This window comes from Rhinoderma darwinii, chromosome 8 (assembly GCF_050947455.1).
Source record: "Rhinoderma darwinii isolate aRhiDar2 chromosome 8, aRhiDar2.hap1, whole genome shotgun sequence".
NCBI classification, from domain to species: domain Eukaryota; kingdom Metazoa; phylum Chordata; class Amphibia; order Anura; family Rhinodermatidae; genus Rhinoderma; species Rhinoderma darwinii.
Genome location: NC_134694.1, coordinates 92,768,437 through 92,789,568, shown reverse-complemented (window position 1 = coordinate 92,789,568; position 21,132 = coordinate 92,768,437). Strand labels below are relative to the sequence as shown.

Below are 21,132 nucleotides of genomic sequence, written 5' to 3'. Positions count from 1 at the left end.
ATGTAGAAATCTCCATATTTCAGCAAGATATTTTTGCATTTTGAGAGTAGCAGCAGCAGCACACTAAAAAGGGGTTCACCGGGAATAGAAATTATCTTACTATCCAATATACGCTCTGATAAAACAGCTCTGGGAGTTGCATATGTATATAGACCCTCAAAGATACTGAGTCTTCAATGAACAAGGTGCATGTAAACAGAAACAAAGCAAAGGCTGTGCGAAGGCTGTGCGAAACTTCGACATGTAAAAAAAATATTTTGACATATGTTCTTGAGTGAGTAAAAAAAAAAAAAAAAAAAAAAAAAAGCAGCACTAAGTTTCAGACTGCAATCTTTATTCCTTCATTCATCTCTAGACTTGTTATTCCGTTTGGAGCCTGCTCCTAGTTTTAGACTTTTCTCATGTGATCGTGTCCCTCCCAGTAATACATGCTGGATGTGAGATCTGGGAGTCCAGGATGCTGCTGCCTTCACTATTTCTCATGTATCAGTACAGCTTTCCTCATGGGATGAAGAAAGGGACAGTACTACACTTCTACCCAGCATGTGTGATTCACCCCCTGCAGACTGCCGTGTGTGCTCTCTTCCCTATCCACACTCTGATACTGACAGCCTGAGTGATCTGCCCTCCCTGAAGACTTCGAAGCTCCCCCCCTCTCTCATCTGCTGTGTACAACCTACTCCCCCGTGATATATATATTTTTATTTTTTTTAAAGTGTTTAATTGTGCAAAAAAACAACTGTATAGCCATAATCGTACTGACCCATAGAATAAAATTAACACGTCGTTTATGCCAACCAGTGAACAGCATAAATTTAATACGCAAAGAGGAGTGTTTTACTGTCAGTCTTGGCTTTACAGCTACAATGCTCTGAACTGCTATATAAAGTGCTCTATTTTGCATGTTTGAAAGAGATAGGGGAGCAGGATCTTCTCTGTGTGCAGTGTATGGGAGACATCATAGCACCTAGTCTCCACCCACTCTGGAGTTGATCTCTGGGGAAACTGACAATTAGATATGGAGCGTGCAAAGGAGAAGAACAGCTAAAAACATCATATACAAAGTCAGATAATGGCTAGAAATAGGGTTATTCCCCCATGTACATACACGCCAGCTAATTCTGAAATTTCAGTTTTGCTGTTTTAATTCAACTACAGAAGTATCTGAGTGCTTGAGCATTCTGGTCAGCATTAGGCTCCTTTCACATCACATTCATTCACTACGTTTAGCGCATAAAGCTCCCAGCATACATAGGGTTCCATTAGTCTGAGTGAGACCAAAAGAGTGACCTGTTGGCTTACGTCGGGCTGATACACAATGCTTTCGGAAAGCCTTCAGAGTCTTCCACATGTTGTTTTGGGCCCTGTGCTAAAAATAAAAAATCACGTTTTTCCCCCATGATTCTGCACTCAATCCATAATTACAAAGTGAAAACAGAATGTTATTCATTTTAAAAACTAAAATATTGCATTGACATAAGTATTCAGACCCTTTACTCAGTACCTAGTTGAAGCACCTTTGGCAGCGATAACAGCCTCCAGTCTTCTTGGTTATGATACCACAAGGTTTGCACACCTGGATTTGGGGATTTTCTGCCATTCTTCTCTGCAGATCATCTCAATCTCGGTCAGGTTGGATAGGGAGCGTTAATGGACAGCCATTTTCAGGTCTCTCCAGAGATGTTCGATTGGGTTAAATTTAGGACTCTGGCTGGGCCACGCAAGGACATTCAGAGTTGTCCCTAACCCACTCCTGTGTTGTCTTGACTGTGTCCTTAGGGTCATTGTCTCATTGGAAGGTGAACCTTCGGCCCAGTCGGAGGTCCAGAGCACTCTAGATCAGGTTTTCATTAAGAATATCTCTGGACTTTGCTCCATTATTCTATCCCTCAACCCTGACCAGTCTCCCTGTCCCAGCTTCTGAAAAACACCCCTACATCAGGATGCTGCCACCACCATGCTTCACTGTAGGGAGAATATTTGGAAGGTGATGAGTAGTGCCTGGTTTCCTCCAGGCATGACACTTAGAATTGAGGACAAAAAGTTAAATCTTGGTTTCATCAGACCACAGAACCTTGTTTCTCAGTCTGAGAGTCCTTTTGGTGCTTTTTCTGCAAACTCCAGGCGAGCTTTAAGGTGTCTTTTACGGAGGAGAGGCTTCTTTCTGGCCACACTGCCATAAAGCCCAGATTTGTGAAGTGCTGCACTGATAGTTGACATTCTGCAAGTTTCTCTCATCTGCAGCCAGGATCTTTGGAGCTCAGCCAGAGTGACCCATTGGGTTCTTGGCCACCTCTCTTACCAAGGCCTTTCTCCCCCGATTGCTTAGTTTGGTGGGACGGCCAGATCTAGGAAAAGTCCTGGTTGTTCCAAATTTCTTCCATTTAATAATTATGGAGGCCACTGTGCTCTTGGGACTGTTCAGCACAGCAGATTTTTTGTACCCGTCTCCAGATCTTTGCCTCCACACAATCCGATCTCTGAGCTCTACAGGCAGTTTCTTCCCACTCATGGCTTGGTTTTTGCTGCGATTTACATTGTCTGCCGTGAGACCTTATATAGACAGGAGTGTGTCTTTCCAAATCATATTTAATCAAGAGTTAACCACAGGTGGACTCCAAACAAGGTGTAGAAACATTTGAAAGATGATCTAGAGAAATGGGAGGCCCCCAGAGCAAAATTTCAAGTGTCATAGCAAAGGGTCTGAATACTTCTGCCCATGCGAAATGAGTTTTTCATTTTTAATAAAATTGCAAAAATTTCTAAAATTGTTTTCACTGTCATTATGGGGTGTTGAAAGCAGAATGACAGGGGAACAACTTGATTTTTTTTATTTTAGCACAAGGCCCCAACATAACAAAATGTGCAAAAAGTGAAAGGGTCTGAAGACTTTCTAAATGCACTGTATATCAGTAGACTTTTTTTTAATTTTTTTTTTAAGTATGCAATAACATAGTAGATACAATGGCTCATACATCAGTGCAATAAATATGATGGAGAGCCTTACAGGTGCGATCATCAAGTGTCAGCACACGCTAGCTGGCAGCAGTCATTTTCTAATCATGCACCTGTTTTTGGCTAAATATAGGCTGATTATAAATAAAAGAATGTATAGAAGGAGGTTTACAGTGATAAAAGAGATCTAAACTGCACAAAGAGTTTAAAAAAAATATTCGCAGATCCAATCCTACACTTTTCTTTAAGGTAAAAGGAAGTATTAAGTAATGTGCTGTCAGTGACCGCAGTATGCCACAGATGGGGTTCTGAGGACAGACTAATCGAACATTGGCATCTACCCATGCTTGGGGAGTTTATATGCCTTCTTTTATGCCCAGAAAGCTTAGACTACCAACAATAAAGCAGCATGATCACCTGAACAATACAACAACACATTAACATAATCTAGCAATAAATGGAAACGGCATTCTAACCTTCGATGAGACAATCCTGTTATCACAGAATTTTGGTGCAATATAAGCATCTGTTTCTGAAGCTGGCCGATGTCCAACATACACAGTACGGGTTCCCACACGGTTTTCTTCTCCGGGACACTAAAACAAGAAAAAAATCTAACGTAAGTTGCGGCTCCATCATCAAACTAATGCATTACTCCTTGAGAGAACTCCGGTCATATTACATTCATTTCAAAGCACTTGTTAAGTTTCTTCTACAGGATAGGGGAGAGCCAAGCACTCATGATCCAAGGCAATGTTTATTCTGGGACACAAGATGCTGTGTAGAGGAATTATTGGAGTGAATCCATTTAGGAAATTGCAGGGTTTTTTACATGTTTATCTCATCCTTTTTTTTTATCACAGAAAGAAAAACAAAAACGTTTTGTTTTTTTTCATGAATTGCGGAGAAATAGCAGGCAACACTTGACTCAATGCTTTTTTGACACTGTCTAGCCCCTAGTGTCCTTGTTAACAGATGTACTATAGTTTTTATTCCAAAATTCATAAATGGGTGTGGCCTGATATACCATATAGAGTTTAGGCCTCACTCAGTTGGCCGTAATGTGGCTGCATTTTAGTATCCGTATTATGACCGCAAGTCCTGGCACATCTGCGGGTCTTATGAACTGAACTAACAGCATCAAGAGATTCTTATCATTCCGTTCGTTCGAGTCACAAGACCTGCGGTCGGGATGGATCTGTGGCCGTAAAATGGATTGTAACATGCGGCCACAATGCGGGCAGTCACCAGTCGAACCTCTAATGAAGATGACTTTCGCAGCTTCCTTTTCGGGTTTTCTATTATTCTGCTCCGTCAGAGAAGCAGTATTACACAAAAAAAAAGTGTCGGATCCAATATATTACAGATATCAACGCCACTTGTTGGAATCCAATGACTAGAGTAGAGCGCACCTTTGACGCAGTTGTGAACAGAGCGCAACTACAATAGTTAGAAAACAGGCACAAGTGCTGATCTGCGAAATAACGGAACGAGAGGGGTTGGGAAAGGTTAGTCTATATATTTCTCTTCTATTCCGCTGCATTTGGCAGAAATTCATAAGGCGTAAATGCACATATCCTGTCTGTAAAGCATAGACAGAAGATATCAGCAGCACAGCCAGTTTAAATCCAAACTTTGGGAGGGTGCTCGCAGCAAATCATCCCAGACCAGGGGAAACAGCAGATCCAAATAAAGAGGAAACCGCAGCACTCCAGTAGAAAAATAAGAATCCTTTATTCACCAAAGCATCACCTGCAACGTTTCAACCCTGAGGGTTGAAACGTTGCAGATGACGCTTCTGTCTGTAAAGCAGCCATATGGACAATCCCTACCTCCTGCTGACATGCACCCCACAATTACACATTGTAGATTTAATAAGGTAAATGTCACTGGAGTTTCTCAAGACAATTGTTACTGAAATCATATCTACGGCTTGTGGTGTGCCTTCTGGATTTCAGCAAAATAAAATATATGTGCTGGAATTTGCTTGAGTCATTGCATGGCCACAGTAAATGCATGCAACGTTAAATGAGATCTTGGCTATCCTGACTGATCTGCAGTATCATCGGAGCCGCTTCCTGACCCCTGCAGAGGACATAGGTCTACTGCCATAGTCATGTACCATGTTCCCCTCATAGGACCTGTCCTAACAGAGCCGAAACTAGGCACCAAGTAATGATGCTGCCCTGATACCGCCTGCTGTAGGAAACCAATGTGAGGGAACATCTGAAGTGCAGCAAAATTATTGGGGGAAATGTTATTCTACTGCCGCTGAATTTGATCTTTAAAGCGGTCTATACACATTCAATGCCTATGCTCCGCCATAAACATGCATGCTTGGATTGGCCAAGCAAACACAGTTTAGCAGGGGCTGGGAATAAGCGTCTTAAAAGGTACCTTTGGCGACACTTCTCATTGGACAGGTCACAACCCATCATGCCATTTCTTTCTATCAGCTGATGAGACTTTGAGGGAATGTTGGAATTTGCCTGTAGACCGTTTTGATTTTTCTTGGTGGATCCTGCCATAATCAACAGATCTACCCAGAAAAATCAAATGTTCTGCTCAGCTTAAATGACTAAAGATCTAAAGCTACGCACAAATTGTCTAAAAGGGTGTTAATAAAACAAGTCTTGTGTGTCGGCTGAAATATGACAGGATGAGACTGGAAGGATAACTGTTCTACATGAAGCTCTGCTATGAAGTAAGCGCCTTTGCCACAGCTTATTACTAATTTAAGGCAGGCAACCAGTGACAGATGGAAATTGGTAGGGATTTGAAAGCTTCTTTCTATTTCGTCTGTGGTGCTATGTTTGTCATGGAAATTTACATGTCACAGAGCAATATAAAAGCAGGAGCACGGAGGAAACTCTTCCACTAATCCATCCCTGATAAAAGCCGTGTTTGTCATATGGCAGATGAAACTTTTGCTGGATATGTGGAAAAGTACATAGCCATGGCTATAAAGTCAACATGGATTCTTCAACATTATTATAATAATAATAATAATAATAATAATAATAATAATAATTCTAGGTACTACAAGGTATTATTTTCTGGCATTTGAACGTTGGTAATGTTGTGCATCTTTAAAAGGCTTCCAAAAATAAATAAATACGATTTTTGACAACTGCAGGTTGTTAAAAATAAAAACCAGGCAAGCTACAACCGGTTTATTTATAATAGCGCCTATCTAATTTAGGATACATGCAAATAGAACAAGTATAAATGGGAAAAAATAATGCGTGTATACTGTATCCCAAACTGAGAACAGGAAATAAATATTTACCAGACTTCTGGGCCTTTGAAGTAAATAAGAAACTCAAAATAATCAAAATGTTTCACTGTTAGGCTATGTTCACACGGGGTCTTTTGCCGAGTTTTTTGACGCGGAAACCGCGTCGCAAGACTCGGCAAAAACGGCCCGAGAACGCCTCCCATTGATTTCAATGGGAGACGTCGGCGTCTTTTTCCCGCGAGCAGTAAAACTGCCTCGCGGGAAAAGGAAGCGACATGCCCTATTTTCGGGCGCTTCCGCCTCTGACCTCCCATTGACTTCAATGGGAGGCAGGAGAAAGTGTATTTCTCGCTGTTTTATGCCCGCGGCGCTCAATGGCCGCGGGCGAAAAATGGCGCGATAATCGCCGCGAAAATCGGCGTGCAGGCTGAGGAATATCTGCCTCAAAGTTCCAAACGGAATTTTGAGGCAGATATTCCTCCCCCAAAATACTCCGTGTGAACATAGCCTTATTGGGTAAAACCTTCCACAGTTTTTATACACACACAAAATTGTACAGTGTATGTGTATGTGTATAATATATATATATATATATATATATATCTATATATATATATATAGATATATATATATATATATATATTAGTTGAGTGCCTTTATTAACGCATTGCATAACACATCGGAGTTACAGCTTGTGTTATAGACCAGAGTTAAAATTCCCAATTCTGACAGTTGCCATTAGAAATAGTGATGTCACGATACCAGAATTTGGACTTCGATACCGATACTTTGTGTAGTATTGAGATTTCCATACCAATTCGATACTTTGCCAACAGTAATAAAAAAAAAAGTTCTTCCATTTTCTGATGTGAGGCGCGAGGTGTGATGCTGAATTTAACCTCCACGTGCCTCGCATTAATAGTAATTAACCCCATCATGTTTCTCAGTTATAATGGGTTCATATGTAAGGTACATGATGGGGTTAATTACTATTAATGTAAGGCACATGGAGGTTAAATTCATCACACCTTGTGCTCCACAATAAGGCCCCATGCACATGAACGTGCTTTTGCGGCCACAATTCCCCCCAAAATCCACGGGAGAATTGCGGCCCCATTCATTTCTATGGGGCCATACACACGACCATAGTTTTTACGGTCCGTGCATAGCCCGGGAGCCCGCACCGCAGAAAGAACGGACATGTCTTATTACGGCAGTCTTCTGCAGTCCGGGCTCATTGAAAATAATGGCCGCGGCCATGTGCATGGCCCGCGATTTTCGGGCGGGCTCGCGGCTGAAAGTCCGCTGCCAGCCGACCCGAAAATCCCGGCCGTGCACACGGCAACGGTCGTGTGCATGAGGCCTAATAAGTGATAGAAAGCAGTTTATTTTTTTACAGCGTACACATCATAAATGTTGCAAAAAAAATTGTTGTCCAGGTTATTACGGCCGCAACAATACTGAATATGTGAATATCTTATGTATTGACTTATTTTAATGTTTATTGTAAAAAAGGTGTATGTGTATTTTTTTAATTTAACATTACTTTGTTTTTACTTTATTTTTAAACTTTAATGTACTGGCATATATCTGTGACGCGATCCAAGGGGCATCCCCCCATCTCATTCCCTCTTGAATGCTGAAGTCAGCTGTGATTGCAGTATTCACGGGAATAGCAGCGGAGATGAGAGTTTTCTCTGATCTCCGCCAGCGGGGCTGCGGCTGTGTAATACAGCCATTGCCCCGCTCACGACAGGAAGTGCGCGCGCGGTCAGCAGGAGGTGATGCGGCCGGCGCTGCACTAATGAGCGGCGGTTCAGGCACTGAAGACAGAACAGGGGGGTGTTTTGCAGTACGCCCGCCATGTTCTGTCTTCCGTGCCGCCGCTCATTAGTGCAGCGCCGGCTGCATCGCATCATCCTGACCGCGCACACATGTCAGGACTCAGGAGCGGGGCTGTGGCTGTATTACACACCCGCAGCCCCGCTCTCATACATTGATGTGTTACTATATTGAGCCGCACAGCTAAGTATCGAAATACATGAAATAACGGTATCGAACTGTTTGGGGATGCACGGTATCAAAACAGTATCGCAGTTTCGATGCATCGTGCATCCCTAATTAGAAACAGTCAACAAAGTTCTCGACAGACACCTAAAGCTGGCTATACACACACACACACACACACACAAGATTGTGTTGGCCAACACCCGGCAGGGGTTTATCTCCCCAGCAGAACAAAGGGATAGTGAATGTTTAAATCCAACATTGCAATCCTTTTCCTAACCCAACATCAGGGAAGGTCGGGAAGCCCCCATACATATTCGATTGTGTGTGGATCCCACTGATACACATTAATATAATGCGTTTGTGCAGCATAACAGCTTAGCTGAGCTACTATAATGAAGTTATTTTCGCCTTCATTAGAAGGACAGGGTTACTAGTAAAATACATCTACCAGACTGAGAATCACAAATGCATATTCCGTACAGACCCTATACAGGCAGTGCTGGGAATATATGAGCTCTGTGACAAGCAGAATTGAAAAGGCAGCTCTTAAAAATAAAAAAATAAAAATTTAGAAAATACACACAAAAAAAACAAAAGCAACTCCTTAATAAGCTCCTTTTATTTGTTCGTATTCTGCCTCCTATTGTAAATAAACAGAGAAATATACATAAAATTCTTCTACATGTGTCCCAAATCATCAGCCAATTTATTAATCCCTCTCACAAACCTGACTATAAGACAACTGGCTGCAGAAGGAGCCTCCCTCCATTTCTCTGTCTGCAATAGGAGACCAAGAACCCTAAACCTCGTCCCTATGGCTAAGCCATGCCCCATAAATTGTCGTCAGCAACAAATTGAAGGGATCGGGAGGAAATGAACCCATGTGTTTTCAGCAAGATTTCTACAACACTATTTCAGGAGCCAGCTTTTCTTTTGTTAACTTTTAGCATTCATTTCTAGGTATATGTTTTTTTTAAAAATGGACAATATTACACACTGGAACTCTGAATCTCAATAATTAAGTGGTTAAAAGGGGTTGTCCACCTTCTGACAACAGATAACCTATCCACTGGACACCCAAACCCCCCATCGATAAGTCGCTCCGGTGGCCTGCGGGCACCGGATGTTGTGGCACATAATGCTATGTACGGAGCCCAGAAGCAGTTGGCTCTATACATAGCATAGCGGCCATGCTGCACACTTGAATAGGAAAGACACCTACTTCCCATTAACACTCAAAATTTGCGTGTCTGTAACTACTTTATGCTGCCCTCAATGAGGGTTCCCTTTAAATGTACCAATCAATTAAAAAAACTTCTGACATATCAGAAGTTGGTTATTGGTGTGGGGTCCAGGTGTCGAGCCCCACACAATTGCTGAAACAAAGGGCATCAATAAGGACAGTCCCATGGGAGACATTCACTTTCAGAAAGGTGCGGCCAATCAGGCATTTAATCTGCAGCAACTATGTGCAGAAATGTAGTATTACATGGCGGCCATTGAGACCGGGAACTGTTCTTGCAAAGTGGCTCTCCATACTGGTTCATAGAAAAGGACCCCACTCTTTATGATGTCTTTAACAGGGTATATGGACAGGGTTCACATTCATTCGTGTTATTAGGGTATTTAATGGATACTGTAATTTAAAGGGGGCAGAATTAGGTCATATGGGTGTCTGAGTGGGTGCCCCGTTTGGAGCCCTCCTCATCAGCCACAGTAGAAAACAAAGAGTGGCTCTCATTCTGGCAAGACCCAGTCCATCTAGATATTACATTGTTGACCATTCATTTCAAGATCTAGCGTGTAATTGTATATACTGGAAAAGCCACAACTGCCCACAAGGATATCAGCTATTTGCTGGAAGTATCAGTAGCTGTACCAGGCTGGCTTCGATTGAAAAAGGGGTTGTCTTGTGACAACCCTTTTAAGATTAGGAGAGAATTTATTAGTTTATTATACACAATGGTTTTATCAATTTAGTATTCTAGTAATAACTTACAGGTCTACATGAAATATCAAGTTCTGCACAGTTGCACTGCAAGATTGCCGGCTCAAATGTGTACTCTGGCAATGAAGTGCTAAAAATAGATTGTTGGGTTGTGTGGCAGCCTTTAACAGAATACAGGCTGTCACAAAAGATGTCTATATTCCGCTGACAGTAAATGCCCAACACTCCCTCTGTAAAAGGAAATGTTACAATTGTATTAGGTAACTGCTAGCTGTGCAATTACCTAAAAAATGAAAGTGGTGCCAAACCAGAAGTCAAATTATCTTCTGGTAAACATGCATTCCTTAGTTATAGTGACATTTTAAAGCCTTGGAAGTTTAAAGAAAAAAAAAAAAAAAGAGGAATAATAATCTACTCTAATACAATGTTTACATAGTATTAATACACAAAACCGACAAAATCACAAAAAAGATTCAGGAAAAATGAAAACACTATGCCACCTTACCCATACTGCCCACAATGTAAGGCCAGATTCCTCGCTATTTAAGGCATACATTACAATCAGAACCTGTGTCCCCGGATTAAGTCCCCAGCAAAGCTGTACAGTAGTTCAGGAGCCAGCGAGCCTTCTAAAATGCTGAGCGGACAAAGGTCGTCAGAAGAATCTGTACAGAGTTAACATTAACACAATGCCAACAAAAATATAATACAAACAGAAGGAACTGACCGATGTAGAATAGAACGGTGCGGAACAAAAAAAAAAAAAATTTCGACTGTAGCAATGAGTTCAAGAACATCCACTTTATAATCAGACAGATCACTAATAAACATAAGGGAACAATACAAAAGAGAAGAAAGACTGCAGCACTCCAATAGAAATAATATTTCCTTTAATTCACCAAGATGTGAACTCGCAACGTTTCAACCCAGTCAGGGTCTTTCTCAAGCATAAAGTACAAAGATCAGGTGTGACATCACATCCTGGAAGTTCATTTATACAAAGTTTCATATAATAGTACTAGTTAGTTCCATTGAAGAACGCCTGGTGTCTGACCAGATTTCCGGTTAGGGCATTCTTAAATATGTCCTAACAACTGCCTGTATACTATCAGTACACAGGCTAATGTACTGGCATATAGATGAATGCCAGTACATTAAAGATTAAAAATAAAAACTAAAAAAGTAAAAAAAATTAAAGTAATATTAGATTAAAAATAAAACGAAAAAAAGAAACATCTTTTACATTAAACATTAAAATAAAAGTCTCAATACATAAAACACTCATATTCGATATTGTCACGACCATAACCTGCACAACTAATGTATAGCGTCATTTAGGATTGTGCGCTGTAAAAAATACTGCTTTCTTTCACTTATTAATGTGAGGCACAAGGTGTCACATTAATAGAAATTAACCCCATCACCTAGCTCACACATTAACCCAATATTGTCCATTATGACTGTGAGAAACACGATGTGGTTAATTACTATTAATGTTCGGCACATGGAGGTTCAAAATTCATCACACCACGAGCCTCACATCAGAAAATGGAAGAATTATTTTATTATTATTGTTGGCAAAGTATCGCTTTGGTATCGAGTATTGCAATACTAAACAAAGTATCGAAGTCCAAATTCTGATATCGTGACAACCCTACTGGAGATCTCATTTACTTTGCTGGAAGTGGATTACGCTGCAGGTTTTGAGCAGGAAAATCCTTGCGGCAAATCCGCACCTAAGGCTATGTTCACACGGAGTATTTTGGGGGAGGAATATCTGCCTCAAAGCTCCAAACGGAATTTTGAGGCAGATATTCCTCCCCCAAAATACTCCGTGTGAATAGCAATTATCGCGCCGTTTTTCGCCCGCGGCCATTGAGCGCCGCGGGCATAAAACACGCTTTCTCCTGCCTCCCATTGAAGTCAATGGGAGGTCGGAGGCGGAAGCGCCCGAAGATAGGGCATGTCGCTTCTTTTTCCCGCGAGGCAGTTTTACTGCTCGCGGGAAAAAGACGCCGACGCCTCCAATTGAAATCAATGGGAGGCGTTCTCGGGCCGTTTCTGCCGAGTTTTGCGACGCGGTTTCCGCGTCAAAAAACTCGGCAAAAGACCCCGTGTGAACATAGCCTAATACTCATCGTGTGCATGTGATTTAACACTCCACACAAATTCAGGTGGTTCTCAGCCTGCTCCTTCCTGGTCTGACCCTGGCTACACTTACCATCATTTCACCAGTCATCAGCTAAAGCATGCAGCATTTTTATAAAAATGCCAAGGAACCAAAAAAACTCCACAAATCAAAAAGTTTTGTATTTTTCTTTGTAGCCTTTTCAATATTTCACTGTAGACTAAGTAACACTTGGCCATAATGCTTCTGGCTCAAAAAAAAAACTCAGTGAAAAACACCAACGAAATGGTCATCAAAAAAACGCAGCAAAACCCAGTGTGTGAACCCAGCCTAAACAATAGAAATCCAATAGGATTGGAAAAATTCCAGTAGCCAGGTGGTCCAGGCACCAAAAAAGTTGCTGCTGGCACCTAACTTATTGGTAACTTTCTATTGTCGTCTATGGACGTTCTGCTCTAACTGGCGCATAAACCTATAGATTTTCACCCTCGTTTAGGTCACCTTGCAGCCCTAGCCGAAAGCTTCATGTACACAAGTGCAATCCCTGTCTATATTTCATTATATATTTTAGAACTAAAATCAGGAACAGATTATGGTTAGGCACCAGGGAATCGTTTCTAAACCCTTCTAATGCCAATTTTGCTTATAGCCTGGAGCCCTGTATAAATATATGTACCGACACCGAACATGATGCATCTATTACGCTGACGCGTTTTACCTGTTTTTCCTTCATAACAAAATGAACTGCAAGTGTCCGCTGCATAGAAGCAAAGCTGAGAATCTGTACAGGAAGATCGGCCTGACCACCGCATAACAATAAAGCTGAACAATAGTTTCTGCACTTCTCATTCTATTTGTAGCCTTTAATTTCCACTTTGAGATGAAAGGAAGGGAAAATGATGAGTGAAGCTTGGCTTGTATATAACAATAATGGATTCAAGCTGCAGACTCTCAGCAATAGTAAAAAAGGGAGTATATATTAAAAGACTATAAAAACCGCTCATTATACAGAGGAACATTAAAAAATAAAATGTGACTCGCAGCTATGAATGGAAGAAAGGGCCTGTGTATAATTGCTACGTTTCTATTTTATGTTATTGAAAATACCATCCAGAGTAGTAAAAATAGACTCTAATCATAGGGGAGTACATTATAATATAGAATTTATAATATATGTCATACATATATAGATATATCATACAGAAGGTAAAAATCCCAGCAGAATTGTGAACAACTCCACTGAAGCCTACAAAACAAGATACAAAGGCTGTGACTGAAGGATAAAAGGTCAATGGACATTGACGTGAGGATAACGGGTAATTTTAGCGCTTTGATCCCTGTTTGTTTGACACAAATAGATCCCTGAACAAAGGGATTATCAAAAACGAGAGAGATCACTAAGAGGAAATATTGTAGAATGTGAGTGTCAACTTTACCACCACTTGTACATGCGAGTTAAAGAAATGGTTTCATATGACAAGAACTGGCGTCCTGCGGCTTCAACTTTGCAGTTTCCTCCAGTTAATGTAAAAATGAATGATAAACTGTTGACCTGTTCTCCCATACTAAGGCCACCTTTAAACTTGGCAAAGCTTGGCAGTAATGCCGCACCACTACCCACCAAACAAACAAAAACTGGTAAAAAAAAAAAAAAAAAACAACATGGCTTCTGCAGTGAATAGAGACAAAAACATAATTTAAAAAAACAAAACACAAAACAAAAGCATCAGGAGATTTTTTTTATTTTAATGTTTATTGTAAATAATGTGTGCATTTTTTTACTTTACTTTTTTTTTTTTTACTTTTTTTTTTAAACTTTAATGTACTGTCAATTATGTATATACACCGTGTTCCAAATTATTATGCAAATGTTATTTTTCGCTGATTTTCCTAAATAGTCGATGCAAATGACAGTCAGTATAATCTTCAAGCCATCAACCATTGGAGTATAATGCAAATTTTATTGAACAAATCTCCTAATGATAACAGGTTTTTTTTTTTAAATAAAAAAACTCAAAATGCACTGTTTCACATTATTATGCAAAACAGAGATCAAAACATTTTAAAGGTTGTAAAGAGAACTAAAATGGTAATTTGTTGAATTTGCAGCATCAGGAGGTCATATTTACAGACAACAAAAGCTCTTTCAATAAAAAAAACAAAACCTTAACAGGCCAAGTTACATGTTAACATAGGACCCCTTCTTTGATATCACCTTCACAATTCTTACATCCATTGAATTTGGGAGTATTTGGACAGTTTCTGCTTGAATATCTTTGAAGGGTGTCAAAATAGCCTCCCAGAGCTTCTGTTTTGATGTGAACTGCCTCCCACCCTCAGATATTTTGCTTGAGGATGCTCCAAAGGTTCTCAATAGGGTTGAGGTCAGGGGAACATGGGGGCCACACCATGAGTTTCTCTCCTTTTATGCCCATAGCAGCCAATGACACAGAGGTATTCTTTGCAGCATGAGATGGTGCATTGTCATGCATGAAGATAATTTTGCTACGGAAGGCACGGTTCTTCTGTTTGTACCACAGAAGAAAGTGGTCAGTCATCAACTCTACGTACTTTGCAGAGGTCATTTTTACACCGTCAGGGACCCTAAAGGGGCCTACCAGCTCTCTCCCCATGATTCCAGCCCAAAACATGACTCTGCCATCTCCTTGTTGACGTCGCAGCCTTGTTGGGACATGGTGGCCATTCACCAACTATCCACTACTCCATCCATCTGGACCATCCAGGGTTGCACGGCACTCATCAGTAAACAACACGGTTTGAAAATTAGTCTTCATGTATTTCTGAGCCCACTGCAACCGTTTCTGCTTGTGAGCATTGTTTAGGGGGTGGCCGAATAATAGCTTTATGCACACTTGCAAACCTCTGGAGGATCCTACACCTTGAGGTTCGCAGGACTCCAGAGGCACCAGCGGCTTCAAATACCTGTTTGCTGCTTTGCAATGGCATTTTAGCAGATACTCTCCTAATCCTATTAATTTGTCTGGCAGAAACCTTCCTCATTATGCCTTTATCTGAATGAACCCGTCTGTGCTCTGAATCAGCCACAAATCTTTTCACAGTACGATGATCACGCTTACGTTTTCTTGAAATATCCAATGTTTTCATATCTTGTCCAAGGTATTGCACTATTTCACGCTTTTCGGCAGCAGAGAGATCCTTTCTTTCCCATATTGCTTGAAACCTGTGGACTGCTTAATAATGTGGAACGTCCTTAAGTAGTTTTCTTTGATTGGTCACACCTGGCAAACTAATAATCACAGGTGTCTGAGATTGATTACAATGATCCAAAGCGCCACAAGACGCAATACCATCCATGAGTTTAATTGAAAAACTAATAATTAAATGTTTGACACTTAAATCCAATGTGCATAATAATTTAGAACACTGTGCACTGATGGTAGACAGGCAGTTGTTAGAACATACCTAAGGTTTCTCTGATCTCCGCCGTTAGAGCGGGGCTGCGGCTGTGAAATACAACCATTGCCCCCGCCCCTGATAAGTGTCTGCATGTAGTCAGCATGATGTGATGCAGCCGGCGCTGCACTAATGAGCGGCGGCGCCGGCACGGAAGACAGAACACGGGGGTGTTATGTAGTGCGCCCGCCATTTTCCTGGTCTTCAGCCCTGCAGCTCATAACTGCAGCGCCGGCCAAATCACATCATGCTGACTGCGCACGGACACCTGTCAGGAGCGGGGCAATGACTATTACACAACCGCAGCCACGTTCTGACTAAACTCATGTGTTACTATACTAAGCTGTGCAGCCGCACAGCTTAGTATCGAAATACATGAATTAACGGTATTGAACCATTTGAGGGTGCACGGCATCTAAATAGTATCGATATATCGTGCAACCCTAATATAGTTGGTATATTTGTCATTGCCCCCCATGAAACAAAAGCATAGTTGACTCCGCTTTGAAATAAAGTTGAGGCAAAGGTATACCAACATATACCGGCCAAACATATTTCCAAAAGGCACTCTTTTGGCATATATCGGACTAATAAAATTTATAGGCACGTTTCACATATATAAGCTGAACGTCCACCCAATACATAAAATATACACACATTCGGTATCGTCGCGACCGTAACAACCTGCACAACATTTATAGCATCATTTATGAGGTGTACGCTGTGAAAAATAAAATAAAAACTGCTTTCTTTCCCTTAACGTGAGGCACGTGGTATGAATTTTAAACCTCCATGTGCCTCATAATAGTAATTAATCCCATCATATACCTCACACATTAACCCAATGTTGTCCATTATGACATGAAACATGATGAGGTGAATTACTTTTAATGTGAGGCACTTGGAGATTCAAAATTCATCACACCTCGTGCCTCATATCAGAAAACGGAATCACTTTTTTTATTGTTGGAAAAGTATAATTTTGGTATCGAGAATCGCAATACTACACAAAGTATCGGTATCGAAGTCCAAATTCTGGTGACAACCCTAAACTATATACACAACTGGGAAACCAGCTAAGTAACCTAGAGTACTAAAGGAATTGTCCAACCACAGACAGTCCTTTTAATCTGAGAGCAATAAGGTCCGGCTACCAATACCCCGGCAAACATCGGATTCTGCCAAGGGAAGTCGCAGACAGCCAGTCATTTGTAATACTATATGGCAGTCATTCAGATAAATGGCTGTCTATGTAATAAATGGACAGCTGAAGTCCGCCAGAGCCGCTGATTATCAGCAGCTCTCCACTCTAGATATTACTGGGGGGTCTCGAACGGGGGACCACCTCTAAGACCTCTGTATGCTTTAAGAGGGTAGAACGGGACAACCCCATTAAGGCTTATTTACCTGTATCGATTTTTAAGCCACTGTGCAGCGATCGCTGGTCTGAATATCATTTTAAGAATCTGATGACATTTCTAACAATACAAACATCGCACATATGCTGCCATTTTCATAGTGACATCCGTATTGTAAATGATGAATGAGCAACATTTACAGATACCGCTAAAAAGTCTTTTTTTGATTAATGATCATTTTCATTTTGTGTATTTAGACTAAACAATCGCTACAATTGCTTGTAAACAAATCATAACAGTTATAGCTATATGTACACAAATATTTTGATAGAATGGGAACAATTTTGCCATCTTAGCTAAATAAAGTTCTTCATTCACATTTAGTCAGCAGACATATCCCAAACATTTAGCGTTTCTTGTTTATATTGCAGCACGTCGTAAAAAATAAATGTTACATGTAGTAAAACTATTTCTGCGAGGAATGTGGTGGATAAACAATGGTAAACATTATACTGTTCAGCAGCTCCTGACGACAAGTTCTTCACTAGTTGCTGATGGTCATTCATACCTGACACAGAGGACTGAATGAAGCAGCACAATTGTCCGTTTCACCAAGTCGCAAGTTAGAAGAAAACACCGCTTCTATCTAGAAGATAGTGGGCGTCTCACGAGACGGAATAAGTTGGAGAGAACACATTTGCCAATGATTTTGTTAACACAAACTAAGCCAAATGGACAATTCTCAATCTTACGCATGGTCATCAATCTAAAAAAAATCCCTGTATCTACTGCACAAGTGCTTTATAAAAGATGCTTCCGATCCGATAACTCCAGCCAAGAATACATCAGCCTCAAAAGCCTTTTTACCAAGTCCCATGTCTGTTTATAATGGAAGAGAATAGAAATGTGTACGAACAGCTCTGAAGAGACTCAAGAACTTCAGGATATGCACGGTGCAGTAATGTAGATCATAAAAACATTCAAATCGCTCTTAATCAATTGAAGTGCTTGACTTCCAGACAGGATCCATAACTTCGATATACAGGAAAGAATTGAAAGACAATGTGTGCCGACTGGAAAAACGACGAAGGAAAAAAATATATTATTTTAACTCAACTGGACACATTAAAATTTTACATAAACTGGATATAGTGCAAACCAGGGCTATTAGGGCTGTCAAATTAGAAAAAATAAAAAAAAATCCCCTTTCATGACAGTAAAGTTGCAGACCCTTCTGCTCGTACTGCTAAACACTGGACATTAGGCTTCAGTGTTCAATGGGTGAAATAGAAAACTCTCCCCAGGTAAGCTTCCCCAGCCCGAGCGAATAGATTTTTCTATCACCAATACATACTAGGGCCATTGTGACGGGAACCCAATTAAACTATCAGTATATTTGAATGTAATCCTATAGAGGAAAAGGGGTCAAGTGGCTTCTGTGGTGCTGGTTGTTTCAAGAGAAATAAAAGAATTGGCTAGTTATCTCATACGTGGCTTAAACAGTCCATAGACACGACTTTTCTGGCAGAACTGGCCAACAAATCTAATGCAAATATGCAAAAACAATGTCTAAATTCTGTGGGTCCCTAGGAGCAGCCACAATGTGTTCACCTCATATTTATCATGCTGGGCATTAAAGCTGGCGACATTTTAGGCTTCGTTCACATCTGCGTCAGGGCTCCGTTCATGGAATCCGTTGGAGCAACGATGAACGGAATCCAAACTAAAACAAACGGAGACCATATGTTTCGGTTTGCATCGCCATCGATTTCAACGGTGACGGATCCGATGCAAATGGTTTCTGTTTGTCACCGTTGTTTAAGGGATCCGAATATATAGCGTAGTCGACTGCGCTATTGTTTCTGCTGAAAAAAAACAAGCCTTACGAAATGGTAACAAACGGAAACCATTTGCAACTGAAGCATTAGCATTGAAATCAATGTTAATGCAAACGGAAGCTATGGTTTCCGTTTAACTTTCCGTTCATGGGTTCCTCAGACGGAAAGGTCTAACGGAATCCATGAATGGAAGGGTGACGCTGATGTGAACAGGCCCTAAGAAAGTGCACGAAAATTGTCAAGTCACGTTATTCTGAAGATTTACTATTTTTAAAAGTAAAAAAAAAAAAAAAGTAAATATTATAAAAAGTTGTTACTCCATATAACAATAAGATATATTATATGGGGAGAACAGCAACATGAGGTAATACAATTTCATTTTTTTCTGTTTCTAACCAAAGAACAGCAGAAAAATGATGTATGGAGGAATTCTTTGACGCTTCTTGCCATTAGCTAGTAGTAACATGTAGAGCTTACAGTATGACCACCCAACGCTTATCTTTGAGACACAATGCCGGGAGCCAACAGATAAGTATTGGATGTGATATCATGAAAGATTTGTATTTCAGTAGAACCCTGCTTTCTAAGAATACGAATAGTGAAAAAGGAATCGCTGACAGTAAGTACCAAACACTAGTACACAACTTCTACATAGGGACTTTGCACACGTGCTTCTTTATTAGGCCGCTTAAAGAGTTAAACAAGCTGGCGCCAAGAGCTCCCATGCTACAGCTCACAGAACCAGAGTTTAGGTGGCTGTATGCAGTGTCTGGCAACCAACTGAAGAGGACATTTGGTAAGAACATTGTGAGAAGAGCGCTGCGTGACAGCCGGTCTCAGCCAATCAGCATTGCAGAGAACATTTTTAGTGATGCTGATTGCAGCTCACTTACACACAGCAGCTCACAACACCTCTTAAAATTATATTTTTAGCGGGACACAGGCATAGTATAGTGTTCCCAAAACTCTGGTACTCGGCGCTGTAGGAGCTTGTAGCAAGTACTACTTTATTTGGTAAAATCTAATATATGGCTGCTGTACTATAACTCTGAAAAATCTAACACATACTGGTGCACCAAGTTCACCCTGGGAAGACACCATCCATGGTATAAGTATTTTAAACATTCACGGACAAGACCATCACGTAAAATGCTTCCCCGAGTATCAACTGCTAGTAAGACTGGTACACTTTCATTGAATGCTATATAGTAGTCTAGTAGAATCACAAGCCAGAGCATTGCCGACGCTCCTCTTCAGGAGAAGCTCCTGACGTCACTGTCCATATATATGGGCAGTGATGTCAGGGGCTTCTCCAGAGACGGAGTCCCGGAGCAGAACAGTGTGTAGCGCTCTGCCTGAGACTCCTCCTTCCCTCCTCACATCACATATATGGACAGTGATGTCAGGGGCAACCCCAGAGTCGGAGTCCCGGGCAGAGCGCTATTAGCTACTAGCACTCTGCCTGGGAGTCAGTAGCGTAGTAAATGGCAGTGCGGGGAGAATCCTCCCTGCTCTGCCATAGCATTCAATAGTACGTGCGTCCTAAGGAATAGCGGCTGCTAGGGGGGGCCACTGGGCATGGAGCAGCCGTGAAGGCGGACAGAACGGGCCCCCACACGCCGCGTGGCAGCCGTTATGGCTGCTACAGTGGTAGTTACACCGCCTCATAGATAGGGGCTTCCTCAGAAAACAGAATCCCCAGCCAGACTCTGTCCAGTTATTCCACTCCTGGAGGAGCGATGATGGCAGCGTCAGCACCCGGCAGCCGAGTGGGTCCCCGCCCCTGGATTCACACATGCCAAATTTGTTGCAGACATTTCTCAATTCCTTTAATCTGAATGGGGTTGTCTCTGCAGCAAGCACATGGATTTATTCAGATGGATAGAACTGCTTATCAGTCGCAAAAAATTTTACCGCGCGTGAATCCATCCTAAAGTGTACATGATTATGCCGTGTTATGGGCGAGAATCTATTTATAGCTTGGCTTCACATTTAGGAAACCGTGAACGTTGGGTGTTTTTAAATTGAAACAAAAATGCTCTATAAAAAGGAAGTTAGTTAATGTACACGTTTGCAAATAATTTTTATCACTTTAGTGCATCTAAAATAAAGAACAAGAAAAGTAGGCCATCAATATCTGGTTAGTGGGGGTCTTTTAAGGGACTGCGGCACTCGTGCGGCCACAGCTTCATACCCTTTAATGATCAATACTGTAAAATCCC

The 21,132-nt window shown here is 41.2% G+C and overlaps 1 protein-coding gene across 5 annotated transcripts in view; it reads right to left on the bottom strand.

Annotated features, from left to right (window-relative positions):
• Window positions 1–21,132, bottom strand: part of ATP11C (ATPase phospholipid transporting 11C (ATP11C blood group)) — a 122,778-nt gene that overhangs the window by 84,731 nt on the left and 16,915 nt on the right. For all 5 annotated transcript variants that reach the window (XM_075835893.1, XM_075835889.1, XM_075835892.1 and 2 more), the window contains exon 2: window positions 3,432–3,551. In XM_075835893.1, coding sequence (XP_075692008.1) covers window positions 3,432–3,551 — 120 coding nt within the window. The remainder of the gene's footprint in view (window positions 1–3,431; window positions 3,552–21,132) is intronic.